The 17,342-nt window shown below is 38.9% G+C and overlaps 2 protein-coding genes across 2 annotated transcripts in view; both read left to right on the plus strand.

The window, feature by feature from the left end:
* The first annotated feature begins 504 nt into the window (after positions 1-504).
* Positions 505-763, plus strand: LOC134659167 (uncharacterized). The gene has a single exon (XM_063514799.1). It carries the CDS (start codon positions 554-556, stop codon positions 761-763), a length of 210 nt encoding a protein of 69 aa, XP_063370869.1. The 5' UTR covers positions 505-553.
* A 73-nt stretch (positions 764-836) lies between these two features.
* The window catches only part of LOC134659175 (transcription factor CP2), a 54,146-nt gene continuing 37,640 nt past the window's right edge, over positions 837-17,342 (plus strand). Inside the window, exons 1-5 of the mRNA XM_063514806.1 lie at positions 837-1,071; positions 14,459-14,570; positions 15,593-15,722; positions 16,259-16,322; positions 16,814-16,909. Of these exons, the coding sequence (XP_063370876.1) occupies positions 837-1,071; positions 14,459-14,570; positions 15,593-15,722; positions 16,259-16,322; positions 16,814-16,909 (637 nt within the window). The remainder of the gene's footprint in view (positions 1,072-14,458; positions 14,571-15,592; positions 15,723-16,258; positions 16,323-16,813; positions 16,910-17,342) is intronic.

The raw sequence follows: 17,342 nt of genomic DNA on the forward strand, positions 1-17,342 counted from the left end.
ATATATTTTTGATATAATTGCCTTGCCACGAGTCCACGACTCGATTTTATACTAATTAGAGAAAAATAACGCATGATTTTGATACAAGCGCAGAAATAATTTCATGGAATTGTCAGTAAATTACCTACTTAGTAGAAATTAAAGTTAACTTACAACAACATTGTCTACCATGCCAAATATTACCTAGCTTGAAAAAATAGAATTAATTCCAAAAGTAATCGAGATAAAGAGTAAAAACTTGCACGATCGTCATATCTTCCGTCGCAAAATTCGCGTGGCGCGCCATACCTTTTGTTCCCTTCTAATTTCCTGGCTTTACGACCCTCTTAACGAATGAATGAATAAATGATTTATTGCGCACATCATACTGGTAATTCAGGTAATTTTTGTGCCACCAAAAAGGTGTTTCTCCGGCGTTACACCAAAAATCGTCTGGAATAGACGCAAAGGCCAATGATGATGATATGATGTGTACAAAATTCTAGCGATTTCCATTCTTTCCAGGAGCCGTAGTACCGCCACCGGTCACCACAGCCATCATACCACGAACCCCATGGCCCCCCACAGCTGCCAGCCAACCTATCTGACCGGCAACCGCTTCACCACCAAGTCCTCCCCCCTCGAGCCCCACATACAATACCACCTCTGCCGCTCAAACACCAATATGCTCTTGAAGATCGAAAACGAACTTCTTCAAAGCCACCGTCAGCGAGAAACTACAGGCATTAAAAAGCTTTACAACTCCTTCTTCGTCCTCTTTTAAAAACTAGGTTTTAACATTATCATCATCATCTCATCATCATCAAGTGACTTTATAGTGTAGTGATGGCTCAGTGATGGAATCATCAATTTATATAGAGAAGGACTATACGGAATACGGACGGAAAGGGGATCCGTACACTTGGGAGAGCTCGGTACGGCTGGTGGGACAGGGAGAGGAGATTGGGATGTATTTGGAGGAGAGGGAGGGACGGAAGAGGAAGTGGCAGCAGGTGGAGGGGGGGAAGATGATGCGGCGGGAGGAGGGGGAAGAGAAGGAGCAGAGGAAGGTGCCACCGAAGAAAATTATGGGTAAGTTGAATTACCTCGTTATTAATCACAACGACGGGACTTAGGGCCACTTGCACCATCCCACTAACCCGGACTTAACTGGTTAAACCTGGAGTTAGCATGGTTACCAGTACAATTTGACACTGGGTTAACGGTTTAACCGGTTAACCCGAGTTAGTGGGATGGTGCAAGTGGCGCTTGATCGCGTAAAATTAGGTTGTAAATTTACCTCAGACGTTTCGAGGACGGCGTTGTCCCCGTGGTCTCGGAGAAGACTGGCTAAAGTTGACATCAACATCTTCTAGGTGCGAGAGTTTTTCGAACTACCCGCACTTGGTCTTGTTTTGCGCACTAGGGATGTGACCGGATCGACACAAACGCTCAAGATGTTCGATTTTTCAACATGCGATATTTATTTAGTAAAAATCGTGAAAGCTTAAATCAGTGAGTTGAATTACCTATCTGCATTCTTAGTTTGTGTTGCGATAGCTATATTTAGTAAGTAGGTACATATCTATCTATACATTATGGTTCCTGTATACGAGTATATCTTCTTTTCTTGGTATTAGTGGTACTGGTATAAGTACCTAAAAACCGGCCTTGTGCGAGTCGGACTCGCATACGGAGGGTTCCGCACCATCAACAAAAAATAGAGCAAAAAAATCGTGTTTGTTGTATGGGAGGCCCCTTAAACATTTATTTTATTTTTAGTAGGTATTTGTTGTTATAGCGGCAACAGAGATACATAATTTGTGAAAATTTCAACTGTCTAGCTATCGCGGTTCATGAGATACAGCCTGGTGACAGACGGACGGACGGACAGCGATTAAGTCTTAGTAATAGGGTCCCGTTTTTTACCCTTTGGGTACGGAACCCTAAAAATGATCTAATATTGTTAACACGACCGTACAATTTAAAGCTATATTACGATGGGCCATCCTGCCAGCCCTTAAGATGGCAGGATATTATCCAACCCATTACTCACCGGACTTGCGAATTGTACAATTACCCTACAGTACAGGTAACATTACCCAGGATGATTCTAGAAGCCACGTGCTAAGACAGGAATTGGCTCACTATAACTGATATTTCTTAAACCTTATTGCGAAGACAGAAGGTCCACGGATGGTCAGGTAGTGATGCTCTTAGTTTTAACTTAGCGTATATTCATTTCAGGAAGCTATAGGTAGGTTATTAAGGGAAAATGTTAACTGTAGGTACCTTCATATTCTTTTTAATAATATGTATGATATTTTGTTATGTAAGTCAACATGTATCTAGTTGCAAATATATAATGCAACCATACATTGTTATTGATATAAATATATCGTAAACAATCTTTCACATAATTACTAATGCTACCTGAATACTCGCCATGAAACCAGAATGACCTAACAACCTAAATTCTTCATTTTATATATTTAATTACCATGGGTTAAGCTCCAGTAATAATCATTCTTTATTTGTACAATCCAAGAAAACCAAACACAATTCTGACACTTATTATCTTGGAGACAGAGTCGAATTTTCAATGTAAATCACAATAGTTTCTACGATATGTGACGTCACTACATCTGCACGCTTCGATTTACGCTGAGCATTGTTGATACAACTCCACCAATCAGGAGAGATTGTCAAAGAGTTTGCGCAGACGCGACATGCCAATGAATATGATTTCTGACCAATTTTAGACCTTACAGCGAAGTGATATGGTTTAGTGATAGCTTGTTGTAAGCATGCGTGGAACGCGTGATGTTCAAATTAGTGGAATCAATTAGGAGCAAATTTAGTATGACATTTATAATATCCAACTTGGACTACAGAAGGGACTGCTTGGAAACTTTGTACAGTCAGAATCAAATAGATAGTGACGGCCAAAGTGGCCTATTTCTTCCTATCCTTATTTCTATGGTAACAAAGATGTGTAACAAGGTGTGTGCATCTGCATAGTCAACAATTTAACAAACTCCCACGACAGGGTCACCCGGTCAAACCACAGACAGAGTAACGTTTTTGCCCTTGTTGACCCTTTTCATCCGTATCACAGTAAGAAAAATAGCTGTAGTTCTTCTCGTAAGCGACGTGTGTCGCTAATCGAAATATCTTTCATGTTTTACATTATTAACTAGAGTCACACACAACACATCTTTTTCGCTATATGGACATATTGCACTCTGCACCTTATAGTTAAAAATACTAGCATATTTAATGTAATTATTAGTTGACATTAAAGTATGTAGTTATCACATAAGATAGCCTCTCAGAGAGCTTGTGCTCGCAGGCAAGATAACATAACCGGTCCACGCTCTCCTATTACCTTATCTTTGCCGATAAAATTAATAAACGAGGTGACAAAATTATAAACTCGAGCGATACAGTTGGCGGCGTCGCGTCTTCGATTCGGACGTTTAAAAAGTTTGCGAATTGTCTCTGCGGGAGTGTTTTTTTTTTTAATTTAGTGGAACGTCTGTTGCTGTTACTGACTGTTTCTTAATGCATGTTTTTATTAAGTGCCAGTGTTTGTGACTTTAAGCGTGGTAATGTTTTTGGTATCAAGTGACATGTCCGGATTTTAAGTAACCAACGGTGGCATAGTAAATGCTGATTTAGTAAAGTAATATGAGCAAGGTATAACTTTGTTTTTAAGTTGACTTAGTAATGTTGTCGCCAGCTGTGAGCATATATGATATGCTACAGGCAATATTTATTTACGACTTGTATTGTAATATTCCTTCGTACAATAGAGCTCTGATTATTCAGATTAAACTATTATTATTTATTATTATTGCGAGCCTATTGTGTCCCACTGCTGGGCAAAGGCCTCCCCCCTCTTCTTCCACTCCTCCCGATTTTGAGCTACATCTGGCCAGTCGCTCAAAAAGGAGTCTAAGTTATCCCGCCAGATTAAACTAATAGACTATAAAAACAACATATTTGCACCTTTTTTCTTCAGCCTGACTATTTTTAACCCCCGATGCAAAAAGAGAGGGGTGTTATAAGTTTAACGTGTCTGTCTTTGGTATCGTAGATCCCAAACGGATGAACCGATTTTCGTTTAGTTTTTTTTGTGTCATAGATAATTTTATCCCGAGTGTTCTTAGCCATGTTTCATGAAAATCTGTTCAGCCGTTTGAAGATCATCAGCTCTTATAATTTTATAGTCTGGGGTTTTTTTTAATTTTTACTTCAGAGTCCACGGATGACAGAATGTATGCACGGCACATATAGTTTGGCCCAGGACTGTCTCATTTCAAACATAGACAGAGAGAATCATACTGTCTTTGTCTTACGCTAGTATTAGCACCCAAAAGAAAGGGATAAGTATAATTTTCCTGTTTTTACTGACTGACAAGTTGTGTTTGCCAGACCATAGCAACAGTCAAATACTTTTTTTAAGTCGTTTGCGTAGCTCACATGCATATAGAGCTGGCATCCCCAGCGTTTTTATGGTAGGGGTAGTGGAAAAGGGAGGGTAGGCCGTGCAGCAGTGGAACACACAGACTAACTAAATAAAAATCACTGGTTTATTACTGATTAAATTATAACCTGTAAACGTTATCATTTAATCAGTAATGCTAATGAACCAAATGAAAGTTAAATATTATGACTTGTCTTGAAACCGTTTGGAAAAAGCTTTCGGTATAACAATTTTACTGTCGTAGGTATTCGTTTCTAAAATGTCAAAACTGACGTTGCTCATCAAATTGATCTACAGACGGAACGACATTTTATTTTAATCGCTATCCAGAAAGAGACAATAATATCTTTCATACTAATTATAGCTTCTCTGTCAGTTGTTGTGTTTAATTGATAATTAAGTTGATCGCTTCATTGTAATATAACTATGCAACATTAGTAAGGAAATCATCATACCTACAATTAGATAAAGCCCCTAGTAACACACTTATCAAACGATTGTATTTCTAATCAATAAAAACATAAGTTCTATAATCGCGTTAGCTTTAGGTCAATGTAGTTCAGGGTGCGGCCAACATGCCAATCGTTTACGCTCCGTAGCGAAAGAAACGCAACTGTCACTGTCGCACTAATATGGAAGAGTGATAGAGACAGACTACGGTATCGTTATTGTCATCTTGGCTACGCACAGTCGCACACCTAGAAGACACAATTAGCCAACCATTTCTAACTCTTGTTACAATTATATAAAGTCCAATAATTAACTTTATACAGAAATGAACAAAGGAAGATATACTTACTGGCAAATTGAAGAATGTAGTAAATGTGTTAAACTTGACAGGTTGTTAGTACATTTGTGTTTATTAATGTTTATTATAATGATAACGACCCAAGAAAAGATAATGTTAAGAAAATTCCTTTCTTTACTTGTGACATCATTAGTAGATATTATTAATTAACAATATTTACTATTTGTTCTGACCCACAACCGTGTGATGTGGCGCAAAACTTGGTCCTGGCTTTTATAATTAAAAGCCAAAAAAGCCGGGATAAAAGCCAGGACCAAGAAGAAGACTATGCATTTGTTCTGAAAATGCTTTGTATGGATCCACATGGAAAGGGGTAATTTAGATTTTTAGACACACCCCCCCTCCCCTGTCGCACTTTTTCATAGGAAAAACATAGATCGTGAATACGTACAGTCATACTTGGCATCGTATCAAAACTATTATAAATTGTTAAATCAAAATCTACCTACCGAATTTTACACGTTTTTAGATACACGTGCGGAAGTATCAATCCAAACCGCGGCGGTGTAAAACACTCGCATTCGTTCGTTTACAATGCCTGGATTTGTTTACTTTCCACACTTGCATCATAAATAACTATAGTTAATTACAGTTTTGAATGATTCACGGTTAGTTTCACTAGACTTATATCGACCAGGATACCCGTGAGTTACCCGTGATCAAGATGCGTGTAACTGCGTCGAAATATCGGGAGCTCGAAAACAACACAAAAGGTAATCACGGTTCATATCCCGGTCAATATAACTATAGTTAATTATTACTCAATTAAAGTAGAATCATTCAAAATAACTACAGTCGGGGTCGAGACGATTTGACATTTGTATCTAAGTGTAAATATCGAGGGGTGACTATTATCAGCCACGCGCGAGGTCGAACCCGTAATTCAAGAAACATTTCATCTTATAGGTACATACTATAAGTATAAATTTCTTGGCCCCCAGATTTGTAATGAGTGTACGTACTCTGAGGTCAGACTTAAAATGGTCAATCGGTGGTCGCTAACTAGCATCGGGACTGTTGATCCGTGATCTCAAACTGTAAACATCATGACTACACATTAATACGTTGGTATTTAGTATTTATGAAAACACTAACGATTCTAGAAAAGAAGGAAAGGAATTCTATCATTCTAATCAAATTATTTGATGTTTAATTAGGGTTCCGTACCCAAAGGGTAAAAACCCTATTACTTAGTAATACTAAGACTTCACTGTCCGTCTGTCTGTCTGTCACTAGGCTGTATCTCATGAACCGTGATAGCTAGGCAGTTGAAATTTTCACAGATGATGTATTTCTGTTGCCTGAATCCTCCGCCACTTTTTCTTTGCTTTGTCATATCACTTTTAGGTTTCAATAACTGGCCAGCCTTTAATAACTATACTGGAATTATTTTTATTTGCGTCTTTTGACACATTATGACTGACGTATATAGAGATGTAACTAACCCAAATCGATTGTCACAGCAAGCGATTACGATTGGATGGCACCTATCGAATTGTGACGTTTAATGAATTTTTATTTGAGATTTAAATAAAGCTAGAATTATATGGTTAATAAATAATAATAAGACGATATAATAAATTTAATAGTCATTTGTTATAAATATCGAATAACCATTGTAATATGAATGATTTATAACAACATTTACCTAGATTTAATAATGATTAAAAAGTTGACGTGTAAAATGTATATTTTATGAATAAAACATTGAATTGAATTGAATTGTCGCGACCTAAAATGAAAAATTTATATCGATTTACTTAGACGACTAGCGATTCATAACGATTCATAACGGTGGTGTCCGGCCAACCCTAAATTTAAAAAGAAAAAGACTTTACGTGCAATTGCGCAGTGCAATTATCTTCCTTTGTAATTTCGATGTGCAAGATATTTTACGTTCTATTGCTGTTGTCAGTGTCATGTGTCAAATGACGCAAATACGACTGCACAAGGTATAGCCGCCTTATGCTAAAATGAATTATAGATGGTCAAGCAAATCTTGTCAGTAGAAAAAGGCGCGAAATTCAAATTTTCTATGGGACGATATCCCTACGCGCCTACATTTTTCAAATTTGCCGCCTTTTTCTACTGACAAGATTTGCTTGACCATCTATATATTTATAGGTAAATATAATTCATCTTTAGTTTAGGGCGGCCAGTTACTAAAAGTGGCCTAAAATTACCCTATATGATATCTATTTCAGGTCGAAAATCTGTTCAACGATTCGTGATTATATAACATTTTCATTACCGATCATACTTGTGTTGAGTATCAATTCAATTTCGCCACACCCTCACGCGTATTTGACATGCTAAGTGAATGTTCAAACACTTTACACTATAAATACATCAATATGAAAATTATCGAATTGACGTAACTCCATTCTATTTCACGCGATATTGCTAACTGCATGTGCAAACTTGTTGTCAACTTGGATCGGAGTCGCCGTCAGATATATCGGAGCGGTCAAGGCGCTCACAAATATCTGAACGCGCCTCTATTCTCAAGACGCTAGATTGCGTGTTAAGATATTTTTGAGCACCTCGGCCGCTCCGATATATCTGATGGCGACTGTAGCAGCCGGTTACTAACGACACATACTTCTTTGCATTTTGAATCTTATTGCAAGCTGATAAGGTTGTCAAATGGTTAGTGCTGTTAGGATAAGGATATATTTAACGCGTAGTTTGTGACGTTTTGGAGGCACGACACTTGGTGTTAATAATCTTTGAAAATAACAACCTCACGAAAAAGTTCAAAATCACATCAAAATATTTATATGAAGACCAAACACTTAATATGTCTGTCTGTCAGTCACCAGACAGATTGAGCTGGATTGAAACGTACGACTCCGTTCAGTAGTTTCTGAGTTTATCGCGAACATACATAGGTATATACAGACAGAAGCGGCGGGGGATTTTGTTTTATAAGATATCTCGATTAGAAGGGATGAAATATTTGACTTATTCTGATTCTGCACCATCGCCCATACTGTTAACTGTCCATCAGTGGACGTTATGCCTTTTGTAATAAGGTCCAACCATGGACAGTTTTTTAACTGTGTTGCTGTGTGTACCGATACCACAGAATAAGTAATAGTATTATCATACAGAACGGCCACGCACCGCCCCGCCCCGACTCGCATTACCTCGCCCCGTGCTCGCCCCGCGACATGAATCTGGCGGACTTCTGGCGTGCTCTCAGTAAAGCGACTTACCGACACATACACAATGACGCGTGTACAGACGTGCCGCGCACACATATAAACGCAAATGATTTTTGATGTATGGCGTGTCCGCCCTGTGCCGATACTGCAATTCCGCATTTTCACAGTGCACAACACCCGCGTCTAGCCTAATCTTTGCTCCCGCTATCTACATTTTATCACGCATGTCTCGTGCAATCGTAATATGTACTTATAATCATTGATTGCGCCAATTCGGTAATGTTAGTAATGTAGCGGAAATGTTATGTTATTCACTATATGAGGTATTCATTTCTTATTCAGAATTTGACGAAATTGAAATGATTAATTTCCTTTATTTCATTTGGGTCTTAGGGGGTTTTACAATGTGAGTATAAAAGTACAATACCAAAACACAAAATATTACAAAAATATACTAAACCTTATAAAAATACACACATTATAAAAAACCTAACCTAGAGCAGGCGTGTCTCAAAGATGTCGCGATTTCGCTCACTCCGCGATTTCGTCACTTTGCTACAGGTAGCTAAAAGTACATCCGTTCGGCCCCAATTTTGGGGAAAGCCATAAGCCGCGCGTGGCGCAGTCGCCACCTAGCGGCCATATCTGTGCTGATCGTAACAGACGCGTTTTGTTAGAGAGCGAGTCTTCTGTACTTAGTTAGTACTATTATTTATTCTGTGCCTAGAGTGCCGCCGGCAGCGGGCCAGGGCCCAAGCTGCCGGTGGTCAGGGCCGCAGAGTGAGGAACCGACGTACTATACGCGCCGTGTCCAAAATTACCGCCTTCTGCAACTGCATCTAACAAATGATTAATTAATTATTACATTTATTATTAATTATTAAAAGGAAGTAGGGTAAATCGTCAATAACCGGCCACCCTAAACTAAAAATGAATTCTGTTCACCTATAAACAGAATTCATTTTAGTATAAGGTAGCCAGTTATTAAACAGTGGCCAGTAATTGATGAAATAACCTACTGCCTAAAACAGGGCTCTCCAAACCACGGCCCGCGGGCCCGCGACGCGTTCCAATCCGGCCCGCCGACACCCAAAGCGTCCGGCCCGCGGGAGCCAGGCTCCAGGGGTTCAGCCCTAACAGCAGCAACCAGATACACCCCGGACGCCGACGGTGGCCCGCGCGAAAGATTCTGAGGTGCAATATGGCCCTCAGGTAGGGTTGCCAACCGTACTATATTATATATTATTGTACTATATTTTGGCTCTCTGTACTATATAATTTTGGAAAAATATAGTACTTTAAAATACTATATTTTCGATTAAACGTATTTCACACTTATGTTTAGTATTTTATCTAAAAGTATTTTATTTATTATTATTTAAAAGTACATATCTATATTTTTTTGAAATTAAGTACTATATTTTTGATGCCTTATTCTGGAAACTACTATATTCCATCCAAAAATTGTTGGCAACCCTACCCTCAGGTAAAAAAGTTTGGAGACCCCTGGCCTAAAAGACACCCAATCCCGGCCAGGGTTGAGCAAATCAGTTTGATTGAAACTAAGATTGAAAATGGAAACATTATTCTTAATCTTATCATTCATCAACTTGATTACGAATTTAAACCTATCAATCAAATTGTGATTGAATCATATGATTTTTAGGGTTCCGTACCCAAAGGGTAAAAACGGGACCCTATTACTAAGACTACGCTGTCCGTCCGTCCGTCCGTCCGTCTGTCACCAGGCTGTATCTCACGAACCGTGATAGCTAGACAGTTGAAATTTTCACAGATGGTGTATTTCTGTTGCCGCTATAACAACAAATACTAAAACAGAATAAAATAAAGATTTAAGTGGGGCTCCCATACAACAAACGTGATTTTTGACCGAAGTTAAGCAACGTCGGGCGGGGTCAGTATTTGGATGGGTGACCGTTTTTTTGCTTGTTTTGCTCTATTTTTTGTTGATGGTGCGGAACCCTCCGTGCGCGAGTCCGACTCGCACTTGGCCGGTTTTTAAGACAGATGGCGTATGCTATTTAAGATATAGGTAACTGCCTAACTGGAAATGTCATTTGATACCTTAATTGTTTACATCGTTAAACACGTTACCACGCTTGTATTTTGATTAATTTATAATATTAATTTAAGTAGTTATTATTATTGTGAAACAGTAATTAACGGCCCACTCGGATGAAGAAAATGGTAGCAGTGTGCTGTGAAACAATATTGAAAAACAGTTTGAGCAAATCGAAACATTTTTACATATTGACTGTTATGCAGGTTATGTGACAGTGACTTTATACTATAAAATTAACGCCATCTACCGAATAGAATAAGGTCGAGGCGCATTATAAGACTGAAAATTATCTAGTCAACATAAAATAAACATTAGCGCCATCTGTTTTTAAGTTCCTGTACTTAAAACCACGCCATCTACTACGAAAAGGAATAATCAATAAACTGAACTATTATTTGTCGCTGAGTTATAGAAGTTAATTTACAGCATCATCTAATTATACAATACAACGAGGAAAATACATTGAAGAACTATCTGAAATCACGACTATGAAAAAAAAATGTTAACGCCATCTATTGAAAGCTAATTGAGGTTTAGTTTAATCGTGAACACGGTTAAACAACGTTAAGTTTCGCCCGGCCGATGATATAAGAGTTTAACTGTACTGGTACTAAAAATACAGTTCTCCATGTGGTGGCAAAATCATCTTCAGAAGAGACCCGAACCATCAGCCAACACCAACAGATATACAGTTGCCCAGCAATCATCATCCACCAGAACATTCGGGCAACTGGTCATATAGGATTCACGCAACTCATAAATAAGCACCATCTCTTGGTATACGAAGAATACTCCATTTAATGTCCGCGCCATCTGGCGTTAAAACTGAGAACTAGAAAGTAACAGCACTACAATTCAACTAGTTACTTATAAAGTATCTACAACATCTAATAATAAAATTCAAGGATATCTACCGTGAATTTCTACATGAGAGGTCTAAGAATTAGACTTATTTATAAAAAGGCAGCGACATCTCTTAGTAATTCCATCAAACCACTCAAAAAGTGTCTCCATCTATCGAGAACTTGACAGTGAAGATATCACTTACTCCGGACAACTCTAATGATAACACCAACTATAGATGAAGCTTGAAAGATCAACGGGAAATTAAAGTGGTCCATAAGATCGCACAAACAAACATTAAAATCATAGTGTCGCCATCTGTTGATAATACAGAGAATTAAAAACCAAAGTGATCGCGCTACCGCATAACTTTTGGCACTTCTACCAAAGTTTCAAATCTCTGTGTACGCGTGAAAGGGCAATTGCCCTTTTGATGAAAAGCGAATTGAACCAGTGGAAATAACAGCGGTAATCACGGAGTTCTTCAATATGGTGGAGGATACGGCGGCGGCGTCCGAGCGCGTCTCGGCGGCTGCCGTGCTCCAGTACGCGGCGCGGGAGGCGCGCGAGGGGCGCCGCCTTGCGGAGTTCGGGGCACACGCGTTCGCCAGCGTCGCTTACAATACCTATAGTAAGTCTACTTGGTCTAACCTTATAGGCAGGACTGGCATTACGTTACGGTGGTATTCCGCCTGTCCAATATTTGATCAAATTTGTAGGTATTTCCGTCTCACATTTTGCTTAATGAGAGAGTGAGATGCAATGCACATTGTATTAGGTTAATTGTTTATGGTAAGATTTATTTGGTGTAATATTCGTAGTAATAGAAACATACTGATTTGATAAAGACTGTTACTTTCCCATTTAAAATGACAGATTTTCTTCAATTTATAGGTGAAAAAAAAAACAAAAAAAAAACAGTGACAAACAGTCTCTGAGACAAACTTTTTTGCGTCCGTAAACCAGCCGAAAGCTGACAAAATTTTGTATTATCAACAAAACCACAGTGGCGCCATCTGTTGTTAAATCTGGGAACTAAGAAACTAAAAACACAGCGGTGCTTACAGCTTTTGGCGTTATTATTAAAGAAGATTAAAAGGTAACTCTGCATACGTGGCAAACACACCGAATATCCATAAATCGTAAGATTTATATGACAAATATGATAATTCCGCATTGGTAGGGACTGTTACTTGCCCATATTTTGTATGACACTTTTTAATATTTCGAGAATTAACTAGACAGTGACGGACGGCTCGTACTCGGGTCAAACCAAGAGGCAACACCAAAGAAAAAATATTTTTTTACGGAAACGTCCATATATTTAGTCCGCACTCGAGTTCGAACTAATGGGTGCCGCCACGCGGTTTGCACGGACCGTATTTATCCTCGTGCCGCCCAATGTACATTAGGATGTACACTCAATTTCGATGGAATATCAACCTTAGTTAAAAACAAAGTAGGTAGCATTTCATTTGTCTCGTAAAATTTTCGAACAAATGAATTTCAATCTAATTGAAAATACAACAAGGTTCTAACTTCCTTGGCTATAATTTTGTATGGTGGGCGGCACGAGGTTGTAGGGGGTAAGCAAGGCTCCCCTTCAATTCTTTGGAGTTCGTGCGTAACTGCGTGTCCTCTAGCATGCATATAGAATAGAATAGAAATGGTTTATTTGGTGTACAAGCTTAACCTATAATACAATATATCTTATTCTAATACAAGACACTAAAATGGATGCCACTCAGCATCTGCCGATGACTATTGTTCTTAGCCATGGCGCTGATTTTCAGGGCAACCATTTTAAATTAAAAACAAATGATATAAAATAAAATAAAATGCAAAACTTAATACAACATGTGGGAGAACAGGTGACAGATGAGTTAATCTATAATTGACAATAATAGTACATAATTCCGTGCTAGAGTCAGACCAATAAAAGTCTGCAGCGGATTTGATAGCCCACGCAGTGCAAGTGTTATTTTAAACGTCAAACTTGTATGAAATTATGACGTATAAATAACACTTGCACTGCGTGGGCTATCAAATCCGCTGCAGACTTTTATTGGTCCGACTCTAGAACATTTTGGAGGTAAGTGCATAGTGCACATATGTGCATAGTGTATGACTGTATGTTGTGCCGAAATAGAGATTATCATTATTCCTTAACATTTTTGTTTACTGCAATCGTCTTATTTTTACATATCACAAAATTGATATCAGACACTTGTTTCCCAATTAAAGTATTGCAAACTTGATATATTTCAACAAACATCTTCATGTATAAACCGAAACGTACTCTAAAATCATTTCCGTAAAGCACACTTTCTTTTACTTGTATAATCATGTTAATTATAATCAAATATATATGTTTGAATGTAGACATGTAAGTAGTTATAACTAGTTCAGTACTCCCGGATCGAATTGGGGTCAAAGTTTACTGATAATGAGCAGACATCTTGTAATGTATGTACTAGTTGTTACTGGTTTAAAAACCTTAGCTCAGCTCTGATTGGTTGTTAGAACACGAGTTTCTGATTCCTCTGGAAAAATGTACACGATTACAGAAGTACAGTCGCTATCAGATATTTACGAGCGGACAACGTTACAGTGCATGTTCCTTCGATATACGAGTATCAGATGGAGACTGTACTTGGTTTACTGAAAACCAAGTACACATTTAGAAATGAGACATACATATTAAGCATTTCAGCAGTAGCTCAGATTCACAACTGTCTTCCTCAAAATTTGGGATTACATACCACCCTTATATTTCGAAAACCCTGATGTGATAAAACTATTTCAGCAACTTTTACTTTCGGTATTTCTTCACAGAATAAAAGGTAAAACTAATAACAATATTTAAGAACAATAGGGTTATTTGCTTATTCAAGGAATAAATAAGCGCAAAGCAACGTCCGTTTTGTTATCTGAAATCTAACCTAGAACTATAGAGGGCCAACTAACGCCATCTAGTGAAACTTTCTGAACTAAAGTTCACGCCATCTATATACTTCTGACATTAATATTATTCTATGTTGTTGCAAATTCAACCGTATCCCATTGTAATAAGGTCTATCAACTTCCAGCGGCGGTCGGCGACATGGGCGGGAGCGGGACCAGCTCGTCCTCCTCGCACCTCTCACCAGGCTGGCAGGTCAACGACCTCGATTTGGACTTACCCGGAGAATTGTCTATGAAGTAAGTATTTTAGTAGATTCTATACAGAATACGTTTGTAAGCTAAATCGAAAAACTAAATTACATTCAAGAACGAAGAAGAAAGAAGATAAAGAACCGTAATGTTTACACACCTCAGCGGGCAAAAGGTTTGCATAAAAAAAATATCAAATCTTTTTTTTCCTGGCCAGCAGAGCTGTCTGATAGCGAAATTAAAGTTAAGAAGTAAATAAAATGCGCTATTTTACCGATTACTTCTTAAATTCTTAGTACCCATACTGCCCACACTGTTAACTGACAGTTCGTAAACATTATTATAAAAGGCAAAGTCCACCGATGGATAATTAAGTGTTGCTGGTTGCATATTGGAATTTGGGACGTTAGAAGTGTAGTACTAGAACGGTAGATGTCGCTATGCGTCTCGCTAAGGCTCGTAAATCAAGAAGGAAGTAATTGAGAGTTGCGACATCTATTAGCGGAATATAAAAAAAAGGTTAGTATTTAGTATACAGCTTTAGGATTACTCAGGACGGTTCACTTTTCCGTGTGGGTTTGGATATAATATACCTCTATTAGTCTTATATATAAGACTCTTCTTTTAGTCTTATATATAACACCGGTTTAAATGCGCTAACCACAGATTACATATAATCTAGGCTCTCCGAAACATGTCGCGCGAGTGACTAAAACAAGTGAGTCTAAACCGTAAAATTATTCAATGATACTATGTCTCACAAGTTTAAATTAAATTCGAATCTGTGGTTAGATCATCTAGAGTTTCTAGAGTCTAGATCGGTGTTGCAAACGGGAGCGAGCTGAAATCTCGCTGGAGGCGGTGATTTAAATTTCTCCTTTTATTTATTTGTGACGTTATCTATGAAAAGGGACCTTTTTTTTGTCGATGGCGCTTACGCCATTATTAACGATGCTCCGATATAAATACAATGCCGCGCGACGTTGTGCGGTGTAAACATAAGCACCATCGACAATAAGGTCCCTTTTCATAGAGAATGCCCCATTTATTAATGAAAACTTTTTGCACAGTGAGGCGCTGCTGTCGCTGCCGTCGCTGGCCGTGTTCAAGCAGGAAGCGCCTTCCCCGACCGGCGCCGTGCTGTCGCCGCCGCGCCGCGCCTGGCCGCGCCGCCTGCCGGACAGACAGGTAAACTATAGTGTCTATAGTAGGTACATTGTGTATTAAGGGCGCTAAACAAGGATTTACCAACGAGTGTGAATTGAAGCCCGAAGGCGAGGGCTTAATTAACACGAGTTCGTAATTCCTGTACCGCCCCTGGCACACATAATGTTTTTCATCACACTTGTGGTCGAAATTTAGGATTCACGGACCGGATCTCCTACGTGTAATAACACCTTTTTCGAGCAAGTGCGGTGAAAGGAAAATAATATTTTACTTATGAAAATGTACGTTAGATGTGCAACTATGTGTTACTTGGACCTGTAAATTTATTATAATTATAAATATAAGGCGCGTTCACATAGTCATGCGATTTCAATTGGGTATACGAAGTCTGAGTTCAACCATTATTGTCAGTCGACGAGAAGAAAAAACGTGTTTCAACACGCTAGATACTCCTATGCGATGCCGCTGCGCGTTCGGATTAAACTAACATAGCGTTCGGATAACCGAGGTTCGGATAATTTAGGTTGTACGTAGTATATAACTAAGCTAATCTGTTGCAGATGAGCGAGATGGTGGTGGACGGGGCTGAGGAGGAGCACTCCCCGCCGCACGCCGCGCTCATGCCGCCACACGGTAACTACTTCTTTCATTATATGTCTAATAGGGAGTATTACTGCAATGTTTTGCCGCCAGAGTGCGGCACTAGTGACTTAAGTATACCATAGAGTAACTTATACATACTGTACCTTAAACTGTTTTTTGACAAGTTTTCACAGACAATCGATTGTGACATTGATACATCAAGGCGGTTTGTTTACAAAGGGCCTACCGGGAAACGCGAAATCGAAACTAAGCTATCTGCCTCTTTATCGCTCGAATATGCAAGACTGATAGAGGTTAGATAACAAAATTTCGACTCTCTCGTTTGCGGTAGACCCTTAGGTTGTGACTTATTGAGGAAGTGGCGCCCCCTACGCAGACTTTCGCGTAACATACCCTATTAAAAACCCATTTACTTAATGTCTTATATAATATGTCCGTTGTAAATGGTTTTGTGTAACTCGTGCGAAGCCAGGGCGGGTCGCTAGTATCATCTGTAATCTATAGAACATGTATGTTTACAGCCAACAGCCCTGAGAGCATGCAATGCCAGCCCACGCTACAGGGCAGTATGATGCCAATGAACGGGTACCATTCACCGCCCGCGCTCGACAATAAAAGTAAGTGGCGACATCTAGTTCAAAGATTAGCTAATAGATGGCGCTTTCTTTAAAGGTTCAACAGATGGCGCTATGATCAAAACGCACCACAGCTAACATTCCTGAGACTATCTATACACCATCTGCACTAAAAGTACGACGACACCTAGGTCACCCATTTCAAATATAAATATTCAAACATTACTTTAGTGGAAACCCCTTACAGCTAAGAGTTCTGATAACTCTGCACTTGAGAATAAAAGTAAGTGGCGACATCTAGTTTCTATATTAAGATTTAGGAATCATTCAATAGATGGCGTTTGGTTCTTCAATACTAAATTGAAAGCCCTAAGGCTCATGCAAAGCCAGTCCACCCTACAGGGCGGTATGATGCCCATTAGCGGATACTATTCACCCGCACTCGACAATAAAAGTAAGTGGCGACATCTAGTTC

This window comes from Cydia amplana, chromosome 24 (genome assembly GCF_948474715.1).
Source record: "Cydia amplana chromosome 24, ilCydAmpl1.1, whole genome shotgun sequence".
NCBI classification, from domain to species: domain Eukaryota; kingdom Metazoa; phylum Arthropoda; class Insecta; order Lepidoptera; family Tortricidae; genus Cydia; species Cydia amplana.

Excerpts from the sequence above, each read along its gene's own strand:
- LOC134659167 (XM_063514799.1), top strand. The coding sequence starts at position 554 with ATGGCCCCCCACAGCTGCCAGCCAACCTATCTGACCGGCAACCGCTTC.